The following is a 27,011-nucleotide window of genomic DNA, read 5'->3' on the forward strand; positions in this document are numbered from 1 at the left end:
ACCTGGAATGATCTCTGTCCATTTAGTACAGAACGCCTTACACTCACACTTTGCCTTTTGAGCCTCATCAAGAACTTTAGTCCTCTAACGTCTTTATCTTGCATTCATTTCTTTACCAATTCTTACAATGTCATTACAATTTATGACACAAACTAGAACACTTACAGGGTGAAAGAGGGTGCTATTAATAATTATGCTAGAAAAGTCTGTCCTAAATCCTATTATACATCCTTTCAATGTCTTGCCAGGACTCTCAGAGCTGCTTTGTGTTGACGATGGCTTCAACTACTAATAGAAGGTTATTCTGGAATTTCTGCACAAGCAGCAGAAAAGTGGAGTTAAAGTCATCCTAGTTATTTTTTCTCTCTTCCATTTTACTCTGGGATTCATCAATTCCTTCTGTAATTTATGAAATGACTAAATATCTGAAACATTTTATAAACCAAATAGTTCTAAAAGGATTTCTAAAATAACATCTTTAAAAAAAAATCTTCCCAGTGCTTAATATAACTGAAGAATAATCTGCTATTGTATGCAATGTGGGGAAAAGGTGTGAAATGGCTGGTTCTGAATGACCAGGAAGTGATATCATAGCATACAAATCTAAGATACATGGGTGGATACGATGACATGGATTATTAAGACATAACTGTAGTGAAAATACACCTGTTTTGCTGTTAATGCATGAGCTGTCATAAAGTTGGCAACAACTCTTTCAAAGTACAGAATATTTGTCTCTAATGTGTCTTCTAAAATCAAGATACATAAATTATGAAATAATGGTGTTTCATAAACAAAGTTAGGCTTGTGGATATTATAGGTAAATGATTTCCTATCATATCACCCAGAATAACCCTGTCTAGTCCAGTTAATCACACTCTTCTCAGTTAAAATACAGGATCTTAGTAAAAATACAGATTAATATTTGTCAGACCTACTTAAAACGGACAGGAAGAAAAGACCTAAGCACAATCAAGTTTAATGTCATAAGACAACAGAGTTCACAAGGAGAAGCTAGCAAGAAACACACCAAGGCACATATCTCTGAGTGAAGAGTGAAAGTTGGAGTTTTAATAGAGGATACGTAGTTTTTAACTTTCTTGAAAATGTGTGTTCACATAGTCCAGAATTTCCACAGCCAGTTAGGAAACATTCATATCCTAGCCCAATGATACTGCAAACAACACAACATCTATATACACTTTCTAAGACTGTGCATGTCAGATTAGTCTTTGTCTTGTTTCAAGCAATTCAAAACCCTCAAAGGACTATAACTACTGAAAAGGAGTTCCTGGCACAGATCAAAACCTACATTTTTGTTCCTTCTAGTAAACAGTAAATTCACATTTCTAATATCTGGTTACAAGGCTGCAGGAGGAAAATCAAACAATTATATGAAGTTATACTCCTACAAATTTAGTCTTCAATGCCATTAACAATCCTTTTAAATATCCCAGATCAGTTTTCTCTCTGCACTTATTTTTTTTAAATCAATTCCAAATTTTTTTTACCACTCTCATTTCTGTTCATGCTTATCAAAAATTCTAGCACTGACTCCAGGTTAAGAAATCCTGTACTAGATCAAAAGTCCTCACTGGGAGGAAAATCCTTTTTGTCTTCTCATCTCAAAGGCTTAGGACCAAAGCCCAGGAAATGATAAGGAATTATATCAACATATATATAGTTTTCTTCAGCAGTTTGGACACAAATCATGAAAAATAAATTTCTGAAGGGTTCTGCTTTATACAAGATTAAAGTTAGTGTACCGGGTAAGAAACTGCACAAGCACACTCAATCCAAATTTACTGAGGTGGACAAAAGAAGAAATTCTAAAAAAGTCTCATAGTTCAATATGTCTTTATTCATATAATATTTTCTGTATTTCAATTCTTACTGAAGCTGTAAGTAAGGAATTTTGACCAGAAGCATTAAAGTAAGTTAGATCCTCTCTGTGAAAATAAAGCTAGTAGAAAGCACCATATTCCATATATTCAAATATCTATAAACAATTCATAAACACAAATAAATATGTAAAATAAAGGCTATTTTTCCTTAAAATGACTTCATAAAGTAAACCCATTATATACATAATCTTTTACAAATATTTCACTATCATAATCACAAATACATCAACAGTCATATCTCTATTTACTTCATATGTCCTAGACCATCTATATAAAATGTGATATACCTGTGGATGATACCTTTGGAAGGTTAGGGGATATCATGAAGAAGACTAATAATATCTGAAACACCTAAGTTAAAGCCACAAGCTTGACATCAGCAACAACACAAAAAAAAAACAACAGCAATGTGTTTACTGAAGCTAAATACATGAAAAATAGTAGGTATCTTTGGATGTAACTGAATAGAGGCTGTGAAAATTCCTAGAGTCCCTAACTTCAACTTAGGACTTTAGTTCTAAATAACTTAAAAGGAGATAATGCTCTTATCTTAGCACTAATCAGCAGCTTTTATAATCTCTGTATTGAAGAAATTAAACAAATAAAAATATTTACTGTATACCTTCCCTCTAATTATCTAAAAGTAACCAGAGTATGACAATTATGTGTTCTCCCTTTCACAGTGTATACCAAACTGGGTAACAACTACCCAGCCACTGACTCCATTACCTGGCTCACTGTAGTACTGGTAAGTTTCCATCAATGGAATGTAAACAGGGGGACCAAAAGCGTCTAAGAAGTAGGTAGTGCTCCATTCTCTCTCCCCTTCCAGCCACTGAATGCAAACAACACTGAGGCTCTAAGGGAAAGAGGAGCCAGAAAATGGAAGGAGCATGGATCCTTAAGTCACCATATGAAGGAAAGACACCTACCACTTTCTTATATTATATATATAAGAATGGTTACATATATCAGAAATTAATGTCTATCATGATATGCCACCAATATCTGAGGTTTATTTTTTACAGTATGTATATTACTCTATGTAGATGCTAGAATTGTTGGGGACAGGTTAAAACATCCACAAATTTCAGAGAGTCATTCTAACTAAACAAAAAATCAAAAACTCACTCTTAATATTAAGCTATCATTTGAGGATTTTCAAATACCTATGAAATGAAAAAAGCAATTTATATCTTCTGCCCTAAAACATTCTGTATATTTTCCATATTACTTTTCATTCTAGGAAAATGGGAGATATCAGGACTAAAGCACTTTTAAAAATTAGCTTACAGTTAATCACACATGTTATTAGGTTATTATTAGGTTAAAGCAAGAGTTAAAGATAGACTCAGGGGGGCTTCCCTGGTGGCGCAGTGGTTGAGAGTCCGCCTGCCGATGCAGGGGACATGGGTTCGCACCCCGGTCCGAGAAGATCCCACATGCCGCGGAGCGGCTGGGTCCGTGAGCCATGGCTGCTGAGCCTGCGCGTCCGGGGCCTGTGCTCCGCAACGGGACAGGCCACAACAGTGACAGGCCCGCGTACCGCAAAAAAAAAAAAAAAAAAAAAAGACTCAGGGAAGAATCAGAAACTTAACATTTTAATGTTAACGTCTTTTATCACAAAAATACTGACATTGCTCAACAAATAGCAAAACAAGACTCTTTTCACTTGCTCATTTTTCTACTGGAGCTGGTAAACAGTAGATAAATGTAAATGTACATATATCTTTGAGAAACAGTAAACAACTTAATAATTCAAATACTACATAACACAAAAACTGCAAGAAATACAGTTCATGTTTAGAACTTTCTTACAACTGTTCTCAAAAACCTAAGAATTTTAAGGCACTAAACTGATTATGAAATAGTCTGGACCAGTTCCACATGTCAGTTTAAGAGATGCAAAAGATGTTGAGATGTGACCATGAAGCTTAAACAATGAATATGTTCAAAGGTAATCCAGCTGAATCTCTAAAAGGGATCAACAATGATTATTTTATAAAAATATAATCATTTGTGGGGAAAACCTTGGGCTATAAAATCTGAACATTTCTGAAGTTCAAATAAAGATACTGTGATTCTCGGGGATGGGGAAGGGTAAGCCGGAATGAAGTGAGAGAGTAGCATTGACATACACTACCAAATGTAAAATAGCTAGCTAGTGGAAGCAGCCTCATAGCACAGGGAGATCAGCTCAGTGCTTTGCGACCACCTAGAGGGTGGGGTAGGGAGGGTGGGAGGGAGATGCAAGAGGGAGGAGATATGGGGATATATGTATATGTATAGCTGATTCACTTTGTTATATAGCAGAAACTAACACAACACTGTAAAGCAATTATACCCCAATAAAGATGTTTAAAAAAAAAAGATACTGTGATTCTAAGATACAGTGTCCTGGTGTTTGTAAAGTTCTATTTATTTCACCTTCGTCTTACGTATAACCTCCCACAGGATCCCAAAAAAAAAAAAGTTAAGGTTTCTTTTTAATTGGCATAATTTTGACAAATTCAAACTCTCTCTTGCTTTATGTCTCCCTCATATTTTATTAAATTTCACTGTTTGTAACATTAAGAAAGTCACAAAAATTACCAATGACAAAGTATATACAAACATTTTTACATAATAAAACATTACTAATATCAGCTATAATACAGGTGAGCTGAAGAACAAACCCCAAAAGTATCTGGACAGTCTCTTCTCAATAAAATAAAAATGTGTTTAGGCAACCAAAATAAGATTAGCTTTTAAGTGAGAAGCATATGTGTTCATAGTGTAACAGACACTGATATGGCCATTATGCAAGCCCAAATAAAGCCAAATTTTCTTCTCATCGATAAGCAGTAGATAAACTAGTAGGTAGTTCAGGATGAAGATGCTACTCTTTCCTTTATAATGAGATAGAACTGTTCCTCACCTAAAGTCATTTAAGCCTTTAAAAGGTATTCCACCACTTTTAAATGATCCCAGGATGTCATTTTAACCTTTTATTTTAAACATAATCAAAGATGACATTCTTGTGTCTGCATTTACAGAATGAGATTTCTTATCCATGGACCAAGAGAAAGAAGGAATAATAATAGAAACAGGTCTTCAAGAGAGGTTGGGAGATAAAGTCAGAAAGAAAGGTAGCCCTAGGACAAGAATTGTTAGGATGGAGGGAGGAGGGAGAGCAGAAGGGGATGGTGGTGGAGAAAGTATCTGTCTTGAGTCAAGAATTTAGTTTCACGCTGAAGTGGTCCTGGACACTGTCCTCTGACCCTCCCCACTATAGACCTATGCTGGGTTGTAATTCAATTCCCCCAGTCCTTCATTCCTGCCTTCTTGTACTTCCCCAACTTCCACCTGATGGTGATCATCAGGATTGCAATGCTAACAACAATGGCCACCAGGACCACCACAGCGACAATACTGGAACTAGCTGTCAAAGCTTCATGGGGGTTGGGGGGGATTTCTTACCCATGTAGAGATTACCAACAGGAGACTTCCACAGAAGAGCATACTGAGACTGCTACAGCCACAGAAGAGTAATTCAACCCTACCCTCCTCTCAACATAGGCAGAGCTAGCAATGTCCATCTCATCCAGTGTCCATCTCATCTAGGATCTTCTAAGAGGTGTTCTGTTACTGCTTAATATAGATGGTGGGCTGCTTGTAGTGCTGGCATGTACCTGGAATGGAGCCAGCGGCCGTCACAAAAGAGGCACTGCAGCTCAGCTTCCCAATCTGAGTTTAAAAGGCACAGGCATCCTGGCAGTGATGCTTTTGCAACAAAGGTGTTGTGCTGAAGACTCAGGTCTTCTTTTTCCAAATCATGGATGCCATGATGGATGCCCATGAGGTTCACCCACCAGCACTATGACATCTATGCTGCACTGATGGGCCTTCAAACACCATTTCTATCACATTTGGGGCTCTGCAGGCAATCAACGTCCACAAAGGTATGCTTGCTAGGCTTCACCAGGCTTTGACCACTTTTGTGGCCACTCGTGCATGGCTTGCAGGAACTAAGAAGTCTAAAATGAAGCAGTTCGCCTCAAGAGCACAGTGCCTGGCACCAGCAGCACTCCCACCCTTAAAACATCAACTTATTCATGGGACAATGTGAAGTGCAACATTAGGCCCAGACTTCCCACAAGGGTCAAGACAGAGGAATGAGAAATACACAGGATAGAAAGATATTCATAGGGCTTAAAACAGAACCCAATGTCTGGTGCCTGGGGTAGAAACCGCAATTGTGCTGCCCTGGCAGTTTCTTCCTTTTTGTTATGTAAAATTCGTTTCTGATAAACATCAAAATGTACAGTTGCTAAAGTTATGATTATGTATACCTTAATGATTATTAAAGTATTAACAATTTCAATCCTTTGACAGTCTACCTGCTGCCATGGAAAAGATCATCTATCTAAGATCTTTTACGTATGAGAGAAATAAACTATCTTGTTTAAACTGTTATTTTCAGTTTTCCACATTTACCTTCAGCTAAACTTAATCTAAATGTTTTTATATTAAATTTAAATTTTTTATTATGATGTTAAAAATCAGAATAAATGTTTTAATATTTTTTTCATGATTTTAAGTCCTGTACCCAATATCCTGCACTGTAGTGGTTGCAGCTATAAGCACATATTTCTTGTATTACACTCATATACTGGTTCTATCCAAGTACTTGTATTTGCTTAGTTCTATAAGGTTTTACTCATCTTCATTGTAGTATTTCCTTCCTTCAATATTTCTTGACCATCTTTGTTACAAAGTTCACTTCAGTCAATAGTACATTTGTTCTCCCCTCTAACGTTTCAGTACCATTTCTTCTATAATTAAACTTCTTAAGACATTCTTCAGCCATTTTAATACTTCTTGAAACTTTTAAGCTTTTCAATGAACAATTCAAAACTTATTATAAACACATTTATCCATTCTATTAATAGCTCAGAAAGGCATTCAATTCTCATACAGTCACTAAATAAACTGTCAGTTCAAACACAAGTTAACAGGTGAGATTTTAATAAACTCACCGGTGCTTTTTCACTTTCCTTGGTGTCGACATAGAGTAATTAAAATTCACCTACACCGGGCTTCCCTGGTGGTGCAGTGGTTGAGAGTCCGCCTGCCAATGCAGGGGACACGGGTTTGGGACACGGGTTCGTGCCCCGGTCCGGGAAGATCCCACGTGCTGCGGAGCGGCTGGGCCCGTGAGCCATGGCCGCTGAGCCTGCGCGTCCGGAGCCTGTGCTCCGCAGCGGGAGAGGTCACAACAGTGAGAGGCCCGCGTAACGCAAAAAAAAAAAAAAAAAAAAAATCACCTACACAAATCTTAGGGGAGAACTCCTCTGCATTTGATACCTTGAGATTTGGCATCTAACCCATTTGTAAGTTGGGAACTAGAAGAAATCAATGTCCTATAAAAGTTCATACTTTTCTTTAACATCAGAACAAAGTTTCCTCCCTAAAAGAGAGAGAATGACTAATCACAGACTATCCCGCTAAGATACCTATGTCTTTCCCAATCATAACTTCAATGGACAAAATCAGTTTTACCCACATAGTCACCTGTCAAAAGCAAACAGGAGACCAAACTGTGCTATTAAGTATACTTCATTTATAGGCTGAATCCAATTCCTCATTCACATAAGTTATTATTATCAGTACATTAAGACCAAATGGAGTTTTCTTAGCATTAATCAACAGTTTATAATAGTATATTAACAGATCATTTGATTAGTATGGAGAATTTCCTTTCCCTTCGATGATTAGCAAGTCTATGAAGGGAAGGGTCAGGCAAGTTTAGTTCATATTCTATCTCTTGTACCTAACCCAATGCCTGAAACAAGAGCTCTCAATGAATTTTTGTTGAATGAAGCAACTGTAGTCCAACATTTTTAGTTGAAGTCTGGAGGAACAAAATGCAAATGCCAATGGATTATAGAAATTCACTTAAATGCTAACTCATGACTACTAAAGCAACAAATACCAGATTAATAGCTTGAATGTTCCAAAATTCAACATATAGTCAGTGTCATGCACCTAGAAGTCAAAATGTCCAAACCAAACTATTCCCATACCCATCTACTAACACCTATACTCTTAAAAATTTCCTGGGCTTCTCTGGTGGCGCAGTGGTTGAGAGTCCGCCTGCCCATGCAGGGGACACGGGTTCGTGCCCCGGTCCGGGAGGATCCCACGTGCTGCGGAGCGGCTGGGCCCGTGAGCCGTGGCTGCTGAGCCTGTGCGTCCAGAGCCTGTGCTTGCGACGGGAGAGGCCGCAGCAGTGAGAGGCCCGCATAGCGCAAAAAAAAAAAAAAAAAAAAAAAAATTTCCTTTCAGTGAATATCCCCAAGTCAAACAACTAGGAATTACCTTAGATTCTGTCCTCTTTCTCATCCTTCAGAAGCATCCTACAGCCTTAATATTTATAGAATCGGTCACTTCCTCTTCCTTTTCACCCTCACTGACACTATAAATGCAAACTCATTACTTCCCAACTGGATCAATGGAGGGGGAGAAAAAAAAAAAAGTCTCCTAATTGGTCTTTCTTCCAGCCCTACACACCCCAAATCACTACCTGTACTGCTTCCAGAAAGGTATTTCTAAAAACGCTAAATATGATGTTATTTTCTTTCAAAAATGCCACCAATTTCAAAAAAAGCCAAAACATTCAATGTTCAGAATCTAGCTTCTCTCAGCTCTATTTTTACTGGACATCTATGCCCTCTTTGTAGGGGTAGAGATTTCATTTTTGCATGCCCTGTTTCTGCTGTAAGAAGTGCCCTCTGCTACTGCCTAGCTAACTCCTACTCATCTTTCAAGTCTCAGGTCAAGTTTTAGCTATACAGGCAAACCTTCCACAACCCTGTCCTCTAGACATGCCCAAGTGAATTTTCAGAGTTTTCAACCCACTCAGTATATCTGTTTTATTAAAGTATTCTGTAACACCTGTTTCCCATAAGGGCAAAACTGTGGTTGTTTTTCTGTACACTGAGGAACTATCTAGCACAGCATCTGATTACAGGAGGTGTGTAACAAGTATCTATTAAGCTAGTAAAACTGATTCTTTACAATTCTGATAAGGAGAAAAGACTTAAAATAGAAAACGGTCATAAATAGTTGTAGGAATCAAAGGTTTCTGGAATGCTGGAGAAATAAAAGCAGCCAGGTTCTTTAACACAAATCTTATCAAAGCCTTCACATTTCATACCTCTCCAAAGGGGAAGGGATACTGTCATTTTCCAAATATATGGACATTATAAGCCCTCCTTTTGGGGGGCATTTCCGAAATGCTATCCATTTTTATTTCAAAAAATAAAATAAACAAGATAGACAAGAAGGTATCCAGCTTCAACAACATTTAATACTTTACAGCCATATTTGTTTCTTTCTGCTTCCTTTTCAGTAACTGCTGTAGTACCCCACATACACCCATCTGATCCCATTCTCCTTCTCCTATCTCCTCAGTAAGTAACCAGTAATATAAACTTGATGTTAAATAAGCTTAGATATGTGTTTATATAAGCAGTACAATATACTATGTATCATTATGTAGCTTGCTTTGTCCCTTAAAATCCATTTCTGAAATTTATCTATAATGGTACCTAGAGCTCTAACTCACTCATTTGAAGTGTTTGAATATACCACATTTTATTTATCAATTGTCCTGTTCATAGACATTTTTTACTTCCTTTTTTTTCTCTTTGCTATTACAAAGTAGCAATAAAAATTCCTGTATTTGCCTCATTTATAAAAATACACAAAAATTTCTCTAAAGGTTACAACTAGGAATTGAATTCCCTTTCTTCAAAGTATCTCAGTTAAAAAAAGACATAAAAAAGAGAGAAAAGTGTTGCCCACCATGTAGGCACTCATTAAATATTTGCTAAATGAATGAAAAATGAATAGGTCATTCAACTTTTCTTAATACTGTCAAATTTTTCTCCAAAGGGGTTACTCCCACTTGTTGTTATTCTACATCCTTACTGACTCTCACTATCTTCCAGACATTTTTATGTCACTCAATATGAAGAGTATGAAACAGAATTTTATTCTATTCCACTCAAAATTGTATTCATTTTTCCTTACTGTTTTCTTACATGGGCTATTGTTTTCTCTAACACGTTCAGAATGCTGATTTTTTTTTTTTTAGTGTTAATTTTCTCTCTAGGAGTTCTGCTCATCACGCATTAGTTCTAATACCCTAGTTTATGCTGAAATTCCTACATAGACAATTGTATATTCTGCAAATACGGAAAATGTTGTATTTTCCTTTTCAATTGCTATACTCTAGTGTTATACTCTAGTGCTTTTTCCTGGGAATTCATCTAAATTTCCCTTTGTAAAACGCCGTGATGTGAGGGACTTCCCTGGTGGCGCAGTGGTTAAGAATCCACCTGCCAATGCAGGGGACGGTCTGGGAGGATCCCACATGCTGCGGAGCAACTAAGCCTGTGCGCCACAACTACTGAGCCTGCGCTCTAGAGCCCGCAAGCCACAACTATGGAGCCCAAGTGCCACAACTACTGAAGCTCATGTGCCTAGAGCCCATGCTCTACAACAAAGAGAAGCCACTGCAATGAGAAGCCCGCGCACCACAACGAAGAGTAGCCCCCGCTTGCCACAACTAGAGAAACCCCACACGTAGCAACGAAGACCCAATGCAGCCAAAAATTAAAAATTAGAAAGTGCCGTGATGTGAGCTATAAGGTTTTTGTGTGATAACTTTATCAATCTAAGGAACTTCCCTCTTGTTCGTTTATTCATGAAGAGTTATTGTTCATTATGAATATCAGCTATATTTTATCAAAAGATTTTTCTAAACATTCTATATCAATTTCCCCCCAGGATTATCTGCTATATAACAGTAAAATATTTTCTAACATTAAGCCACCCTTGCATTCCTAAGACAAAACTTCTAAGTCTTAAAAATGTACTGAACTGAAATTGCCAATATTTTGCATTAGTTGACCTTTTCCACCATTTCTTTTTCTATTTAATTTCCATTTTTTATTATGCCTTTCTTCCTAATTACTTTAGTTTTCCTATTTTTCTTTCTCTAAGTTTGTACTACTTTTGCTAATAGTAATACATTTAAGACTGTATATTTATTCAAGTAGTGCTTTAGCTGGCCTCAATTTTTCACTAACATTACTTTCACTAACATTCACATTTCAACTCTGTTTATGTCCTCTTTACCACATGAATTATTTAAAAGCGCCTTTCCAGACTTGTGAGTATAATGTAGTGTAGAAAGGGAATTTTGTGTATTTCAACCTTATTGCACTGTAGTCAGAGAAAAGGGTCAAGCATTCTTTAATGAAATATTTCAAGACTTTCTTTCAGTCCTCAATATTTTACAGTTATACTATACAGGCATACCTAAGACATATTGCAGGTTTGGTTTCAGACCACTGCAATAGAGCAAACATTGCAATACAGAGAGTCACATGAATTTTTGGTTTCCCAGTGCATATAAAAGTTATGTTTACACTATACTATAGTCTCTTAGGTGTACAATAACATTATGCCTAAAAAAACACTGTACATACCTTAATTAAAAAATAATGCTGTTGGAAAAATGGTGCTGATAGACTTGTTTGTCGAAGGGTTGCCACAAACCTTCAATTTGTAAAATATGCAGTATCTGTGAAGTGCAGGAAAAAACAAAAAACACAAGGAATGCCTGTACTATTACTAGCTGTGTAATGATTTTCACTTATCTTGTTGACTCCTGAGAACGAACTCTAGATCCGAGGGAATGTGACTGTAAATTTCTACAAAACTACCTCTTCAAAAACTATGTCTCTACTATTCCCTGAGGATTCTTCCCCTGCATATTTTGGAAGCCTTTCAATCCAAAGTCACTCAACTGCTCTTTCATATTTACTTTTTTATTTCTCTGGGCTACATTCTAAATGAATTCCTAATGAATGCCAATTCCTCAATTCTCCCTTTGATGGCATCTAATGTAGCTTTTTATCCTCAGTAAAACCAATTTACTAAGTTTATTTCCTATTTGGTATTAGATAGAATTTCTTCTTTCATCTCTCTAGAATCTTAAATATACTTATTTCTTTTATTATTCATCCCTCCTTAGCCAATGATTTTGTGATTATCTCTGCTCATTCTACTCACTCCACTGCACAACTAGATCATATAGTGGGCTTAGAAAGAACTTCCTGGTCTAAGATGATACAGGGGATTTTTACAGACCCAGTCTCCAACCAAGAAAGTGGTCATTTTAATTCAGGACCTGGTTATAAGGACTATGTCTGTCCTCTCCCTTCCTTCAGCCCATGATTTTCTAAAAGTGGGGTTTTAGTGTGTTATTATCCAAACTAGGACCCTCTTGAGATTAAAGGAGTCTCTACTAATAACTACATGGATGATAAGCATAAACTAGAGTCTGAAGGGTAACCTGAGATATACAATCCCCTAATCATAAGCCTTAGCCTATGAAGTTCTCAGCGGCTTTCTTCAGTCTCCTTTACAAGTATGGAGTCACGTGTTAGGCCCTGGCTTCATGTAGTTTAAGCCTAACTCTATTCCTCTACCCTTCATGAAGCACCTTTCATCTTTTTAACACACAAGAGCCAAACTCTCGGCTACAAGTGCCTGGTTCTGCTACCTTAAGCCCAATCCTGATCACCAGGTAGTTTTTCTTCTATATAAACCACAGAAACATTTAGTTTCTAAATTCATTAATGTCTACCCTCTTTTTAATATTTTATCTTTCATTACTTTATGTTTGAAGTGAAGAGGTAATAAACACTTAAATTAGTGTGCCAGCTTCAATAAAAGACCTGCAACAGAGTTTTTTAAACATGCATTCCTTTTGCTCAGCAACCACTTTCAGGAATTTATGTTACAAAGGATTCCCACGTGCACATTTCAGAGGGATATATAAGGATATTCAAAGAAGTACTATGTTTAATAGAATAACTACTCTTAAATAGTTATCTTAAATATACTTATATTCTTCTTTAACAATAAAGCAGCCCAAATGAAAACTGGTTAAATAAATCATGGACCAGCCACATTAGGGAACAGTATATAACTATTTAAAATTATAAGGTTAATTCATGGGAAAAAATGCCTACAATAGAAGGCTGAGTAAAAAAAAATTACAGAAGTTTGTAGATTAATTTGAATATAGCTAGGAAAGAAAAACATAAAAGAATAATAAAAAATTACAGCAAAGTAGAAAATGCTTAGGGTCAATTCAATAGAAGAATAGTGAGAAAAAGTTGAAAAAGTGACTTAAAACCAAATTATGCAAGTAGCAGTAGGCTCTGACTACTAATCTTTACCTTTCATAAAACATGAATCCAAAAGAATTTAAGCAGAGAGTAAAGTATGGAAACAGCAACAGGGAAGAGTAATGTGGATGAAGAATATAGAAGATACTGGGCAAAAAAGAAAAAACGTACACTACTCACTAGTGTGTATCAAATACAGATGACTAGATTTTGTTCATATTAAATATTGAAGATTTTGTTCATATTAAGTAAAAGTTGGAAAAATAAAGTTCTGCATGAAAAATGAAAAGCAAAATACTAAAATGCAATTTTTAAATTTAATTTCATCTTTCTGCTTGTGTTCCCATGTAGGGGTGGGAGGCAATAAACAGAAATCAAAAATAGTATTTCTGTAGCTTGTTAACAATTTTTCTATTACAGTATAATAAAGAAACTGTCAAGCTTAATGGCTAAACGTCACTTAATATATTTTAAAATTATACTTATGTAATCTAAGGTTGTCCATTGCTTTAGGTAACTGGGAATTCAGTATTTCTTTTACTATTTAGCATCATCCCACCACTCCACCTCCTTCCCTTCCCACACAAATTCCAGGATTCTTGAACACATCAATCTGGTAACATACATAAAAAGCAGTAAACACTAAACTCCCTTAAGGAATTCAAAGGGAAATACAGGTTAAAAAATAGAAGGTATACTAATGAAAACTTGCCTGCTTTTAGGTCTAAAAATAAATCTGTTTCATCAATTACCTAAACTTCAAACTTAAATTGAAAATGAAGCATCAAAAATGAGCAGATATCAAATTAAAAGATTTAACATATAATCATCAGTAATCAAAAAATGCAAATTAAAATAATGAATTACCATCTTTGCCTATGTTGTCAAATAATTCTTAAATATAAAGTGTCCAACTGCTAGCTACACTTCTGGTGAAAGCTAAACTAGTACAACTTTTGGAGAGTAAAAATGGTATTATTACCACACAGTTAAATATTCTTTAATGAAATAATTTTACCTCTAGTACTTTAAAATGAAAAAATGATGTGGGGAAGTAAATACAGATGATAAGTTTTAAAACAGTGGGAAAAAATGTAAAGACACACATAATCATGGTTTATCCTTGTAATGAATTAGTAAGAAGCCAATGAATATATGCTCTTCTAAACTATTTAATGGTATTTGTTGAGTCAATGAGGAGAGAGAAAAGAGTAAGAAGGTTATAAAAGATCGATCTCTCTCTCTCTCTCTCTCTCTCTCTCTCTCTCACACACACACACACACACACACACACACACAAAAAACCATAAAATATTAACTGTGGTTATTCCTAATTCACTCTTAGGAATGTTTTTTATACCTTTTCTTCTTTCAAATATTCTTCAATACACATGTTACTTATATTAACTCAAATTTTTAAAAAAACACATATTATTAAGGCAATAAAAATTCTTAGGCAGCTCCTGTTACATGCAAGTTACTTTACTCAGCACAATGTAATCTAAACTTTGTAATCTTAAACTCACTATTAAAAAAAATGCCTTTCCTGACACCTTTTACAAAACAAGCAAAGAAAAACTTTTAAGTTAATAAACTTCTTGATTACACAAACAAGAGTATATAAAATGTCAATATATACACGAATAGGTTCCATGCTATTGACTGTATTGCTTTATTAATAAGATAAAAATACTTAAAAACACTTAAAATTTACCTGCATTGCACTTTTCCCCAGTTTCACCACTTCAAATAATGTGACAGGCTCCCCTTCACCATTCTGTTGAGGATGCCCATTAGCTCTTCCACGGCCTGTTCCTCTAACTCCAGCTTCAATTCTACTCTTCTCTCCTGGAGATTTTCGAGGTTTCTTATTTGTAGACTGAATAAAAAGATGAGGAAAAGTTAAATTAAATGCAGGCATACTTTGCTTTATGCAAGAATGATCTCAAATTATGTTTGATCTTGTGAAAGGGAAGTTAGCACTGTTATAGATAAGAGACATAATCCCAAAGGAAGCTTTACAATGTTTTCATTGATAAAAACAAAGCGCAAACAGCAAACTACAAGTTAATTTATACAAGGCATGAAAATAAAGTTAAAAGAAAAAGATTTAATATTTTGTACAATAATGCCAATGCTGAACATTTTAACCATGTCCCAACCATGCCCCCTTCTTGACATTTTCTTCTTCCTATCTTCCTCAATATTCTATTTCCTCAGAAACCTTGTTCAATAAAACATTACTTAGGGCTTCCCTGGTGGGGCAGTGGTTGTGAGTCCACCTGCCGATGCAGGGGACATGGGTTCGTGTCCCGGTCCGGGAAGATCCCACATGCTGCAGAGCAGCTGGGCCCATGAGCCATGGCTGCTGAGCCTGCGCGTCCGGAGCCTGTGCTCCGCAATGGGAGAGGCCACAACAGTGAGAGGCCCGCGAACCGCAAAAATAAAAAAAAATAAAAATAAAACATTACTTGGAAAAAGCTGCATATTCAACTTCTCCCTCGACTTAAGTGCTCAAATATTTCTTATCCAGTCATGCAACAAATATATATTGAACATATTTGGAACCATTCTAGATACTAGAAATACAGCAAACATTTCCGCCTTGACAGTTTACATTCTTCAATTGACAACCCATCCCACGCCCCCAATTTTTTTAAAAAAGTCAACACTAGTTATCACCTTATCTGTGTCTCACCTTTAGAGTCAAGATAGAATTGCTTGCAGTCACTGTTATTATTCCCATAAATTTCATTCATATATAAACTCATCAGGGTTGCTGCTACACCAAGCCCACCAGTAGAAGTAATGTTGCTAAACGCAATAGACATTTTTTGAAACTCTCTCAACAGGCCATGTTATCTCCCTTGTCTTTCAGATATCTTTTCCCTCCCTATACTCCTTACCTGTCAGTTACCTTAGGTCTCTCCTGAGCATCTTCTCAATCTTTATAGTCTCTCTTGAATGATTTACTTCACTCTCATAATAGCCTGTTTCAGTTATCAATTTACTGTTCCTCATCTCCAAATGTATTCTAGTTTGCCCCACTCTGTAAACATTTCTCTTTTGTCATATGCTGCACAGGCAGGCTTATAACGAGAGGGCCCTGGAGGAACATTACAAAGCATAACATGGAAGGGCTCTTCTCCCTGCTCACAGGACCTGCTCCCTTCATTCTGTGTTCCTGTATTCTTCACAGTACTCTTTCACTCCTCTTAATAGTTAACAGCCTGACAACCATTTGTGTGTGTGGATTAATATATATTGAATTTACTGCTTATTTTTAAATAAATTATTTTTAGAACAGTGTTAGATTTACAAAAAAAATGTGAAGATAGTACAAGGAATTCCCATATATATCACGTCTAATTACACCTATTATTAACACCTTACTATTTGTATTGTACATTTGTTATAATTAATGAACCAAAATTGATACATTAACAAAAGTCCATACTTAATTCAGATTTTCTTAGTTTTTGTCTAATGACCTATTCTGTTCTAGGAGCCCATCCAGGGCACCTAGACATACTCACATCATGTCTCCTTAAGCTCCTCTTGGCTCCAAGTTTTTATACTTTCCTGGGTTTTGGTGACCTTGACAATTTTGAAGAATTTTGTACAGGGATTTTGTACTGTACAGATATTTTATACAACGTTCCTCAACTGGGGTTTGTCTGATGTTTTTCTAATGACTAGACTGGGATTATGGGTTTGGAGAGGAAGGTGTGAGAGACAAAGTATCATTTTTGTCACCTCATATCAAGGGTATATACTAACAATATGATTTATCACTCAATGTTGACCTGTTAATCAGATGGCTGAGGTGGTATTTGTCAGGTTTCTCCACTGTAAAGTTACTTTTCCTCTCCTTTCCATACTGTACCCTTTGGAAGAAAGTCACTGTGTGCATCCCACATTTAAGGGGTGGGGAGTTATGCTCCACCTCCTTGATCCACCTCCTTGAAGGTGGAGCATTTACGCATACCATTTGAAATTCTTCAGTATGAGAGATTTGTCTATTCTCACTCATTCACTCAATCATTTGTACTAACGTAGACTCATCGACATTTATTTTATATTTTTGGATTATAATTCAATACTATTTTTTTTTAAGATGTTAGGGTAGGAGTTTAGTAATTTATTTATTTATTTTTGCTGTGTTGGGTCTTCGTTTCTGTGCGAGGGCTTTCTCTAGTTGTGGCAAGCGGGGGCCACTCTTCATCGCGTTGTGCGGGCCTCACTATCGCGGCCTCTCTTGTCATGGAGCACAGGCTCCAGACCCGCAGGCTCAGTAGTTGTGGCTCACGGGCCTAGTTGCTCGGCGGCATGTGGGATCCTCCCAGACCAGGGCTCGAACCTGTGTCCCCTGCATTAGCAGGCAGATTCTCAACCATTGCGCCACCAGGGAAGCCCATTCAATACTATTTTATTTTGTTGTTCAACTTGCTTCAGCTTTGGCCATTAAGAGATCTTTCAGTTGGTTCCTGTGTCCATTTGACATATTCCCATCATTCTGTGTGTTTTGCTTTTTATTTTTTTAGCACTTGGTTACTTTCTGGCAGCACATCATTCTCCAGGCTCATACTGTATATTCTCTTTTCCAGTTTTAGAATCAGGGAGTTTAGAATCCAAGGAGCCCTGGTTCCTTTTATTAGAGAATTTTACTAGAGATGAAGATCTGGGCACTAGGTTTGGCTCCTTGATACTAAGTACCCTTGTTTCTAGTCCCTTAAGCAGACAAAACAAAGAAATGTATGTTCCATATATATACACATAACTATAAATGTTTCTGTATGCAATGATCTGTTACCTATATTAAGCTAAACATAAGTTGGAACTGGTATCTCCAACTCTAATCCATTACCACATGGATGCTTCTTCCCCTTGCTCATCGACAAACTCCCACTCCAACAATGAGAAATCTGGCTCTCCTCAGTATTCACGTAGAGCAGTATTTTAAGCCCTACCCCATGGGAAACAACTTTATGAACTAAACTGCAGTTCTTATATACACTGTGTACAATTTCTCTGACTTTAGTCTTACAGACTCATTTCCAAAGTTACCTAAGTCAGCAACTCTCTCCCCACTCCCTTCACTGCAAAAGAGATTACATTGTTACACTCTACATTCCATCCTGGTATTCCCCCTACCTTATAAATGATTTTTTTAAACATCTGTATTAATAAAATTCACTCTTTTTCTGAAAAGTTTGGTGGGCTTTGACAAACGCATACTGTCATGTACGCACAACTATGGTATCACAGAGAAAAGTTTCACTACCTTAAAAAATGCCTGTGCTTCACATCCATTCAACCCTCCCACTTCGCCTTGGCAAACACCAAATTTTTTTTAATCACCACTACAGTTTTGTCTTTTACAGAGAGTCATATAATTGGAATCGCACAGCATATAGCGTTTTCATACTGGTATCTTTCATTTTAACAAAATGCATTTAAGATGGATCCGTGTCTTTTAGTGGTTGAATAGCTCATTTCTTTTCATCTCTAAACAATATTTCATTGTATGGATGTACCATGTTTTGTCATTCATTTACCTAACGATGGACATCTTGGCCACCATTTTTGGCAGTTAGGAATAAAGCTACAAAGGCATTCACATGCAGGGTTTTGTGTGGACAAAACTTCTAAATCAGTTGTGTAAACACCTAGGATAACTGGATCATATGGTAAAACTATGTTTAGCTTTGTACAAACCTGCCAAACTGTCTTCCAAAGTGGCAATACCATTTTGCATTCTGACCAGCAATGAATGAGAGCTTCTGCTGCTTTGCATTCTTGCCAGGAAATTGGTACTGTCAGGTTTTTAGATTTCAGCTACTCTAACAGGCATATGGTGATATCTCCTTGTTGTATTAATTTGCAATTCCTGAGCGATAAATTATTAAAGATTTTTCAATAAATAATAATTCTTCACAGTAAACTTTTCTGTTTAAATTACTGGTGCGAATTTGTCTCCTGATTAAAATCTCCATACTTGCATTATCCAGTATCATGGCCTCTAGCCTCACACAGCTAACTGAGCACTTGAAATATGGCTACTCAAAACTTAGATGAGCAATGTTTTGACTATCCACAAGGTTGTGAAGATTTAGTATGAAAAACAGCATATAAAATATCTCATTCTGGGCTTCCCTGGTGGCGCAGTGGTTGACAGTCCGCCCGCTGATGCAGGGGACACGGGTTCATGCCCCAGTCCGGGAAGATCCTACATGCCGCGGAGTGGCTGGGCCCATGAGCCATGGCCACTGAGCCTGCGCATCCGGAGCCTGTGCTCCGCAACGGGAGAGGCCACAACAGTGAGAGGCCCGCGTACCGCAAAAAAAAAAAAAAAATCTCTTTCATATATTGATTACATGATGAAATTATAATATTTTAGGTATACTAGGTTAAATAAATTATATTATTAAAGTTAATTTCACCCACTTCTTATAATCTACTAGAAAATATTAAATTACAGATGTAGCTCAAGTCACATTTGTTAGACAATGCCATTCTATTCTAATACTATAACCACAGTAATCCTTATATTACAAACTTACTCCAACACTTATTTTCTTCTTTCTTTGATCTCTAATCTCCAATGACTCTCATAACCATCAAGTTAAAGTTCAAAGTCCTCAGCACAGCAAGTAATGCTATCACTTATTACCTGTTCGGTCATCTACCACACCAGATCCCTATTTATAGGCTACTATCTTCCCATACTGACCAATTTAAAATTGCTTGAAAATATCATTATTTCATGCATTCATCCTGTTTAGCTGATAGATCCTGGCTCCTCCTAACAAGTCTTGTTTCTGTGCTCACTCTTTGGAAAAATAGGTGTCTTCCCTATGGCAGGTATGTGCATGAGCACTTGTGTGTGCATATGAAGAGGGGAGGGGGGAATGTTATTTTTCTTTATTGAGTAACACATTCCCATGGCTAAATATTCAAAAGGTAATTAAAGTTACACAATGAAAACTTGCCCACTCTTACCCTCAAGCCTTAGGAAAGAAGACTGGTCCTTTCAACCAAAATTATTCATTCCTATGTGTCATTCCAGAGACATTTAAACATATTTTAAAAATACACATGACAGAAATTAAAGAAGACGTAGATAAAGAGAAATCCATCCCATGTTCATGGGTTGGAAGACTTAATATCGTTAAGATGTTAATACTACCTAAAGTGATCTTTCTATAGATTCACTGCAGTCTCTATCAAAATGCGTATGACCATTTCTGCAGAAACAGAAAAATCCATTCTGTAATTCATAGGGAATCTCAAAGGACTCCAAGTAGCCAAAATAATCTTGAAAAAAGAACAACGCTGAAGGACTCACACTTCCTGATTCCAAATCTTACTACAAAGCTAGAGTAATCAAAACAGTGTGGTACTGGCATAAAGATACACAGACCAATGAAACAGAATAGAGAGCCCAGAAATAAACCCTCACATGTATGATTAAATAATTTTTGACAAGGGTACCAAGACCATTCAATGGGGAAAGAATAAAAATGAAACCCACAGAATGAGAGAAAATATCTGTAAATCATGTATCTGATAAGATATTAATATCCAGAATACAAAGAGAACTAAAACACAACAACAAAACAACCCGATTCAAAAATGGTCAAAGAGGACTTCCCTGGTGGTGCAGTGGTTAAGAATCCGCCTGCCAACGCAGGGAACATGGGTTCGATCCCTGGCCCGGGAAGATCCTACATGCCATGAGGCAACTAAGCCTGTGTGCCACATCTACTGAGACCATGCACCACAACTACTGAATCTCATGCACGCTAGAGCTCACGTGCTGCAACTACTGAAGCTCGCGTGCCTAGAGCTCATACTCTGCAACAAGAGAAACCACCGCAATGAGAAGCCCACACACCACAACAGAGAGTAGCCCCCACTCACCGCAACTAGAGAAAGCCCGCACACAGCAATGAAGACCCAACGCAGCCAAAAATAAACTTTTTTTAAAAAATGGGCAAAGGACTTGAATAGACATTTCTACCAAGAAGATATGCAAATGGCCAATAAGCATGTGAAAAGATGCTAAACATCTAATAATTAGGAGAAATGCAAATCAAAACTACGAGATGCCATCTCACACCTATTAGGATGACTACTATCAAAAAAAAGGGTAAAGTCTAGGCAAGGCTGTGGAGAAACTGGAACTCTTATGCACTGCTGATAGGAATGTAAATGGTACAGCTATTGTATAAAACAGTATGGCAGTTCCTCAAAAATTAAAAATAGAATTAATCATATGACCACCAATAACACATCTAGGTATGTACCCAAAAGAATTGAAAGCAGGATCTCAAAGATATTTGTACACCCTTATTCACAGCAACACTGTTCACAATAGCTAAACCTTGGTAGTAACCCAAGTGTCCATCGGTGGATGAATGGATAAGCAAATGTGGAATATAGATACAATGGAATATCATTTTGCCTTAAAAAGGAAGGAAATTCTGACAAATGCGGCAATGTGAATGGATCTCAAGAACATTATGCTAAGTGAAATAAGGTAGTCACAAAAAAGGCAAATACTGTATGATTCCACTTACATAAAGTACTTAGTCAAAATCATAAGGGACAGAAACTAGAATGGTGATTGCCAGGGGCTGTGGGGAGTGGAGAATGAGTAGTTACTGTTTAATGCGTGTACAGTTTCAGTTTTAAAAGATGAAGAAAGTTATGGAGATGGGTGGTGGTAAGGACTGCATATGAGTATATTTAATGCCATTGAACTGTACACTTAAAAACGTAACTTGGTAAACCACATGTGTATTTCACCGAATTAAAAAATATTTTTGAAAAAAAATGCATATATATTTCCATGTATCTATTATATTTTATGTTATGTATGCACAGTTATGCACCATTCTATTTTCACTATCAACATATTTTATACTTAATCTATAGCAAAAACCTACAGAATGTCTTGACTTTTCCGAAAGCTGCAGTGTTCCATTACATAAATATACATTAACTTATTTAGCCATTGACCTATTGATGAACATTTATTTTGTTTTGGATCATTCACTATTATAAATAATGCTGCAACAAGTAAGCTTCTGCACATGCAGGAATGTTTGCATGTGTCATAGACACATACATCATTACACATATTTAGTTACATATATAGCAGGAACTAAACTCCATGAATAAAGAGAAAATAAACCATAATTCTCAATCCTGGGAGCCTATTAGCACTGGTTATAAAGGGTGAATAAGAAGGTAAAAATATCCACTTGATCTTATCTAGGGTCTAACTGTATTTTATCCCATTATCCAAGAATGATTTTTCCTATTACAGACCTATACAGTAATATACAGTAAAGATGCCGAAAGATAAACCAAAAAGCTGATGTTCAGAAAAACTGCCCAATAAAAAGAGTAAGGAAGAGGAAAGGTCACAGCATAACAGGATATATGCAATCTTTAGCTTACACCCAAGGGGCACAATTTTTCAGTCCTGATAATAATAATTCTCTCAGAAAACAGGTATACTTATTCCATTAAATAAAATAACACATTTGTATAGAGATTGAGGGCAGTGCTGTAAGGGGGATTTGAAAACTAAGAACTGTGACAGTTATTTCAAAGGGTAAAAATATATACATTACTCTTTAGTTACTGGTGACTTTCCAGGCTCCCTTCGCTACACTTTTTGTGCTACAAAGGTCAGGACACCTGTAGATGTAGTCTCCTTTCTGGACAAAGGAACCATGGTGCTCTCAAATGAAAGAAATGGGTGATGTTCTGTATCAAACTTGCTTGTTGGACCAGTTTTGAGTTTGTGCCACCTTAAGAACTGAGTCATAGTGACCAGTGTGAAATACTAACTCATTTGTGGTTTTGATTTGCATTTCTGTAACAATTAGCAATGCTGAACATCTTTTCATGTGCCTGTTGGCCATCTGTATATCTTCTTTGGAAAAATATCCATTCAAGTCTTCTGTCCATTTTTTTGACTGAGCTGTTTGTTTTTACAATATTGAGTTGTATGAGCTGTTTGTATATTTTGGGTATTAACCCCCTGTTGGTCACATCATTTGCAAATATTTTCTCCTGTTCCTAGGCTGTCTTTTCATTTTGTTGATGGTTTCCTTCCCCGTGCAAAAGCTTTTAAGTTTGATTAGGCCCCATTTGTTTATCTTTCCTTTTATTTCTTTTGCCTTGGGGGACTGATCTAAGAAAACATTGTTACAATTTATGTCTGAGAATGTCTTGCCTGTGTTCTCTTCTAGGAGATTTATGGTGTCATGTCTTATATTTAGGTCTTTAAAACAGTTTTTAGTTTATTCTTGCACACAGTGTAAGAGTGTTCTAATTTCATTGATTTACATAGTTGTCCAGGTTTCCCAACACCACTTGTTGAAGAGGTGGTGTTTATCTTTTTTTCCGTTGTATATTCTTGCCTCCTTTGTCATAGATTCCTTGACCATAAGCATGTGGATTTATTTTTGGGTCCTCTATTCTGTTCTATTGATCTATAATGCCAGTATTTGTGCCAATACCACACTGTTTTGGTTACTGTAGCTTTGTAGTATAGTCTGAAGGCTGAAAGGGTTATGCCTCCAGCTTTGTTCTTTTACCTCAGGACTGCTTTGGCGATTCTGGGCCTTTTGTGGTTCCATATAAATTTCAGGACTATTTGTTCTATTTCTATGAAAATGTTATGGGCATTTTGATATGGATTACATTAAATCTGTAGATTGCTTTGGGTAGTATGGACATTTTAACAGTATTAATTCTTCCAATCTAAAAGCATGGATACCTTTCAATTTCTTTGAATCATCTTCAATTTCCTTCATCAATGTCTTATTGTTTTCAGCATATAGGTCTTTCAACTCCTTGGTTAAGTTTACTCCTAGGTATTTTTTGACACAATTTTAAATGGGATTGTTTTTTTACTTTCTCTTTCTGACATTTCATTCTTAGTGTAAAGAAATGCAACACAATACCTCACACCGGTCAAAATAGCTATCATCAAAAAGTCTAGAAATAATAAATGCTGGAGAGGGTCTAGAGAAAAGAGAACACTCCCACACTGTTGATGGGAATGTAAATCAGTACAGCCACCATGGAAAACAGTATGGAGGTTCCTTAAGAAAATTAAAAATACAGCTACCATATGATCCAGCAATCCCACTCCTGGGTATATATCCAGAAAGAATGAAAACTCCAATTCGAAAAGATACGTGCACCCCAATGTTCACAGCAGCACTATTTATAATAGCCAAGACATGCAAACAACACAAGTATCCATCAACAGTCAGACTGGCTTAAGAAGATGTAGTATACATATACAATGGAACATTACTCAGCCATACAAAGAATGAAATATTGTCATTTGCAGCAACATGGATGGACCCAGAGAATATTAAATTTAGTGAAATAAGTCAGACAAAGACAAATATTATATGATATCACTTCTATGTGGAATCTAAAAAATAATACAAATGCATCAATATACAAAACAGAAACAGACTCACAGACATAGAAAATAAACATGGTTACCAAAGGGGAAAGGGAGGGGGGAAGGGATAAATTAGGAGTATGGAATTAACAGATACAAACTACTAAAACAGATAAACAACAAGGATTTACTGCACAGTACAAGGAACTATATTTAATATCTTATAATAACCTATAATGGAAAATAATCTGAAATATATAATCTGAATCACTTTGCTGTACACCTGAAACTAACACAATATTGTAGCTCAACTATGCTCCAATTTAAATAAATTAATAGCAAAAAAAAAACAGAAAAACTGAGCCTTTGTCTTAATTGGTAGGTTACTAATGCCTTAGTAACCTAGCCAGTAACCCAGTTCCTCTGGAGCTAGAGTTCTGTCCATTATCAGTATGTCTCAGGGACAACTAGCTGTAGCCCAGATGTAGCTCAGCACAGATCTTTGCATGCTCACTCATCCTAGAGATATAGTCTCCCTGGTAGAACATGATCAGCTTACTCCATCTACCCCAACTACTACCTGCCTAGGAAATCTTTCCTCCACTAACAGAAAGCGGATCTCTTCCCTAATATGTGCCTCAACCTAGGGTGCATGTCTAGCTTCTAATGTCTTATCTCATAGAGTCTCAGTTATTCCACCTTTAAGAATTCATGCTTAACAGCCCAAGTGACAATATGTGGTATTACTGTCAAATATGTATAACCTTAATCTAGTCATTAGCAAAAATCAAACTGATTCAGTCTACAGAATATAAGATATTAGGAAACAATTTTTTCACTCATTCAACACAACCTTTCTTTTATTTCTACATTCATCATACAGTTACTATGTACCAAAAATATTAAAAAGTTGATCCTTCTATATAGTACCACATATACCTTTCAAAGAACTCACAGTGTTTAAAACAGATGTTATTTTTCAACATCCTAATACAATTTTGTCAATTGGTGGTGGAGGACGAACACTCATGCTTCAAATCCCGTAAACCACAGTGTAAGTGAGATATCTATGGTCCATAGGGTTGTAATAAAGAAACTAGAGTTCAGGTATTCATTGCTGCAGCTAATTCAAGGGACATAGTGGGGGAAAAGAAAAAAAAAAAAACGCGGACAAGTATCTGCAGGGGAAAAAAAAAAAAAAACTACCTGAAACAAACCCTGCCTCAACATATCAAGTTATGAATTTTATGGAAAATACGCTCAGAGTTTCAAAAAGCTATACAACCTTCACTTTGTGAAAATGATGCAATTTAATGTCAGAGTTTAGAACAATCTTTAGGACAAATGCTTTACTACAACTATATACTACTTAATTTAAATGTGTATCTATACTCCTGGTAAACTTTTTAAAGTAAAAATTGGCATAGCTCTACAGGAAGATTATCCAAAATTACTCTATCCCAAAAGCTCTATATAGGATAAGCTGCAGTCTAAATGTGCAATACCTTTTCTACAAACTTTAAGAGACAGAGATATACCAACTTTTTTTTAATCCTTTGTGCCTTACCTGAATTTATTCATAAGCTATGAATGTAAAGTAACCTCTATCCTTTCACAAATAATGTACATCAAATATTTGGGCTAGTTTAATGTAAAATCTTTAGAAACATACAATCAAAACAGAAACACAGATAACTACACTGAACTAAATTACATTAAAAAGACTTTTCGGGCCTCCCTGGTGGCGCAGTGGTTGAGAGTCCGCCTGCCGATGCAGGGGACACGGGTTCATGCCCCGGTCCGGGAAGATCCCACATGCCGCAGAGCAGCTGGGCCCGTGAGCCATGGCCGCTGAGCCTGCACGTCCGGAGCCTGTGCTCTACAACGGGACAGGCCACAACAGTGAGAGGCCCGCGTACCGCAAAAAAAAAAAACTTTTCATGGAAATTTGGTTTAGGTAAGTGTTGGAATGGTTCAATGAAAGGAAAAATAACTTCCCGTGACTGGTAACTGTGGAAAGTTTCACAAAAGAGATGAATTGCAAGTTGGGACTTAGTGAATTAAGTAAGATTAGTAAAATTCGTAAGATGAGCATAAATAGAATTTAGGAAACAAGGATTCCAGAAAGAAAAAAACACCATGAGCTAAAGTATAGTAGAAGTGGAAAAGCACAAGCCACATACAGAAGGACAAAATAGATGTATCTGACTGAATAAAAGGTTATGAGTTGGAAAACACAATAAAAAAACAGAAGAACATGCCCCAAAACTAAAAGGTGCTTCTTGCTATTTGAACAAGTTAAAAAAAAAGGGTCAATCTGGCAGTATTAAAAAGGATAGGATGGAAAAAGGAAAAGACTGAAAAGCAGAAAGACAATAATACAGACTCCTATAAAGTGAGGCCTAAAGAAAGGAACTT

General features: G+C 36.5%; 1 protein-coding gene across 1 annotated transcript in view; it reads right to left on the bottom strand.

Annotated features, from left to right (window-relative positions):
- STAG1 (stromal antigen 1) overlaps positions 1 to 27,011 on the bottom strand; it is a 444,727-nt gene that overhangs the window by 282,711 nt on the left and 135,005 nt on the right. The window contains exon 4 of the mRNA XM_032629925.1: positions 14,868 to 15,032. Within this exon, the coding sequence (XP_032485816.1) occupies positions 14,868 to 15,032 (165 nt within the window). The remainder of the gene's footprint in view (positions 1 to 14,867; positions 15,033 to 27,011) is intronic.

This window comes from Phocoena sinus, chromosome 4 (assembly GCF_008692025.1).
Source record: "Phocoena sinus isolate mPhoSin1 chromosome 4, mPhoSin1.pri, whole genome shotgun sequence".
Taxonomy (NCBI): domain Eukaryota; kingdom Metazoa; phylum Chordata; class Mammalia; order Artiodactyla; family Phocoenidae; genus Phocoena; species Phocoena sinus.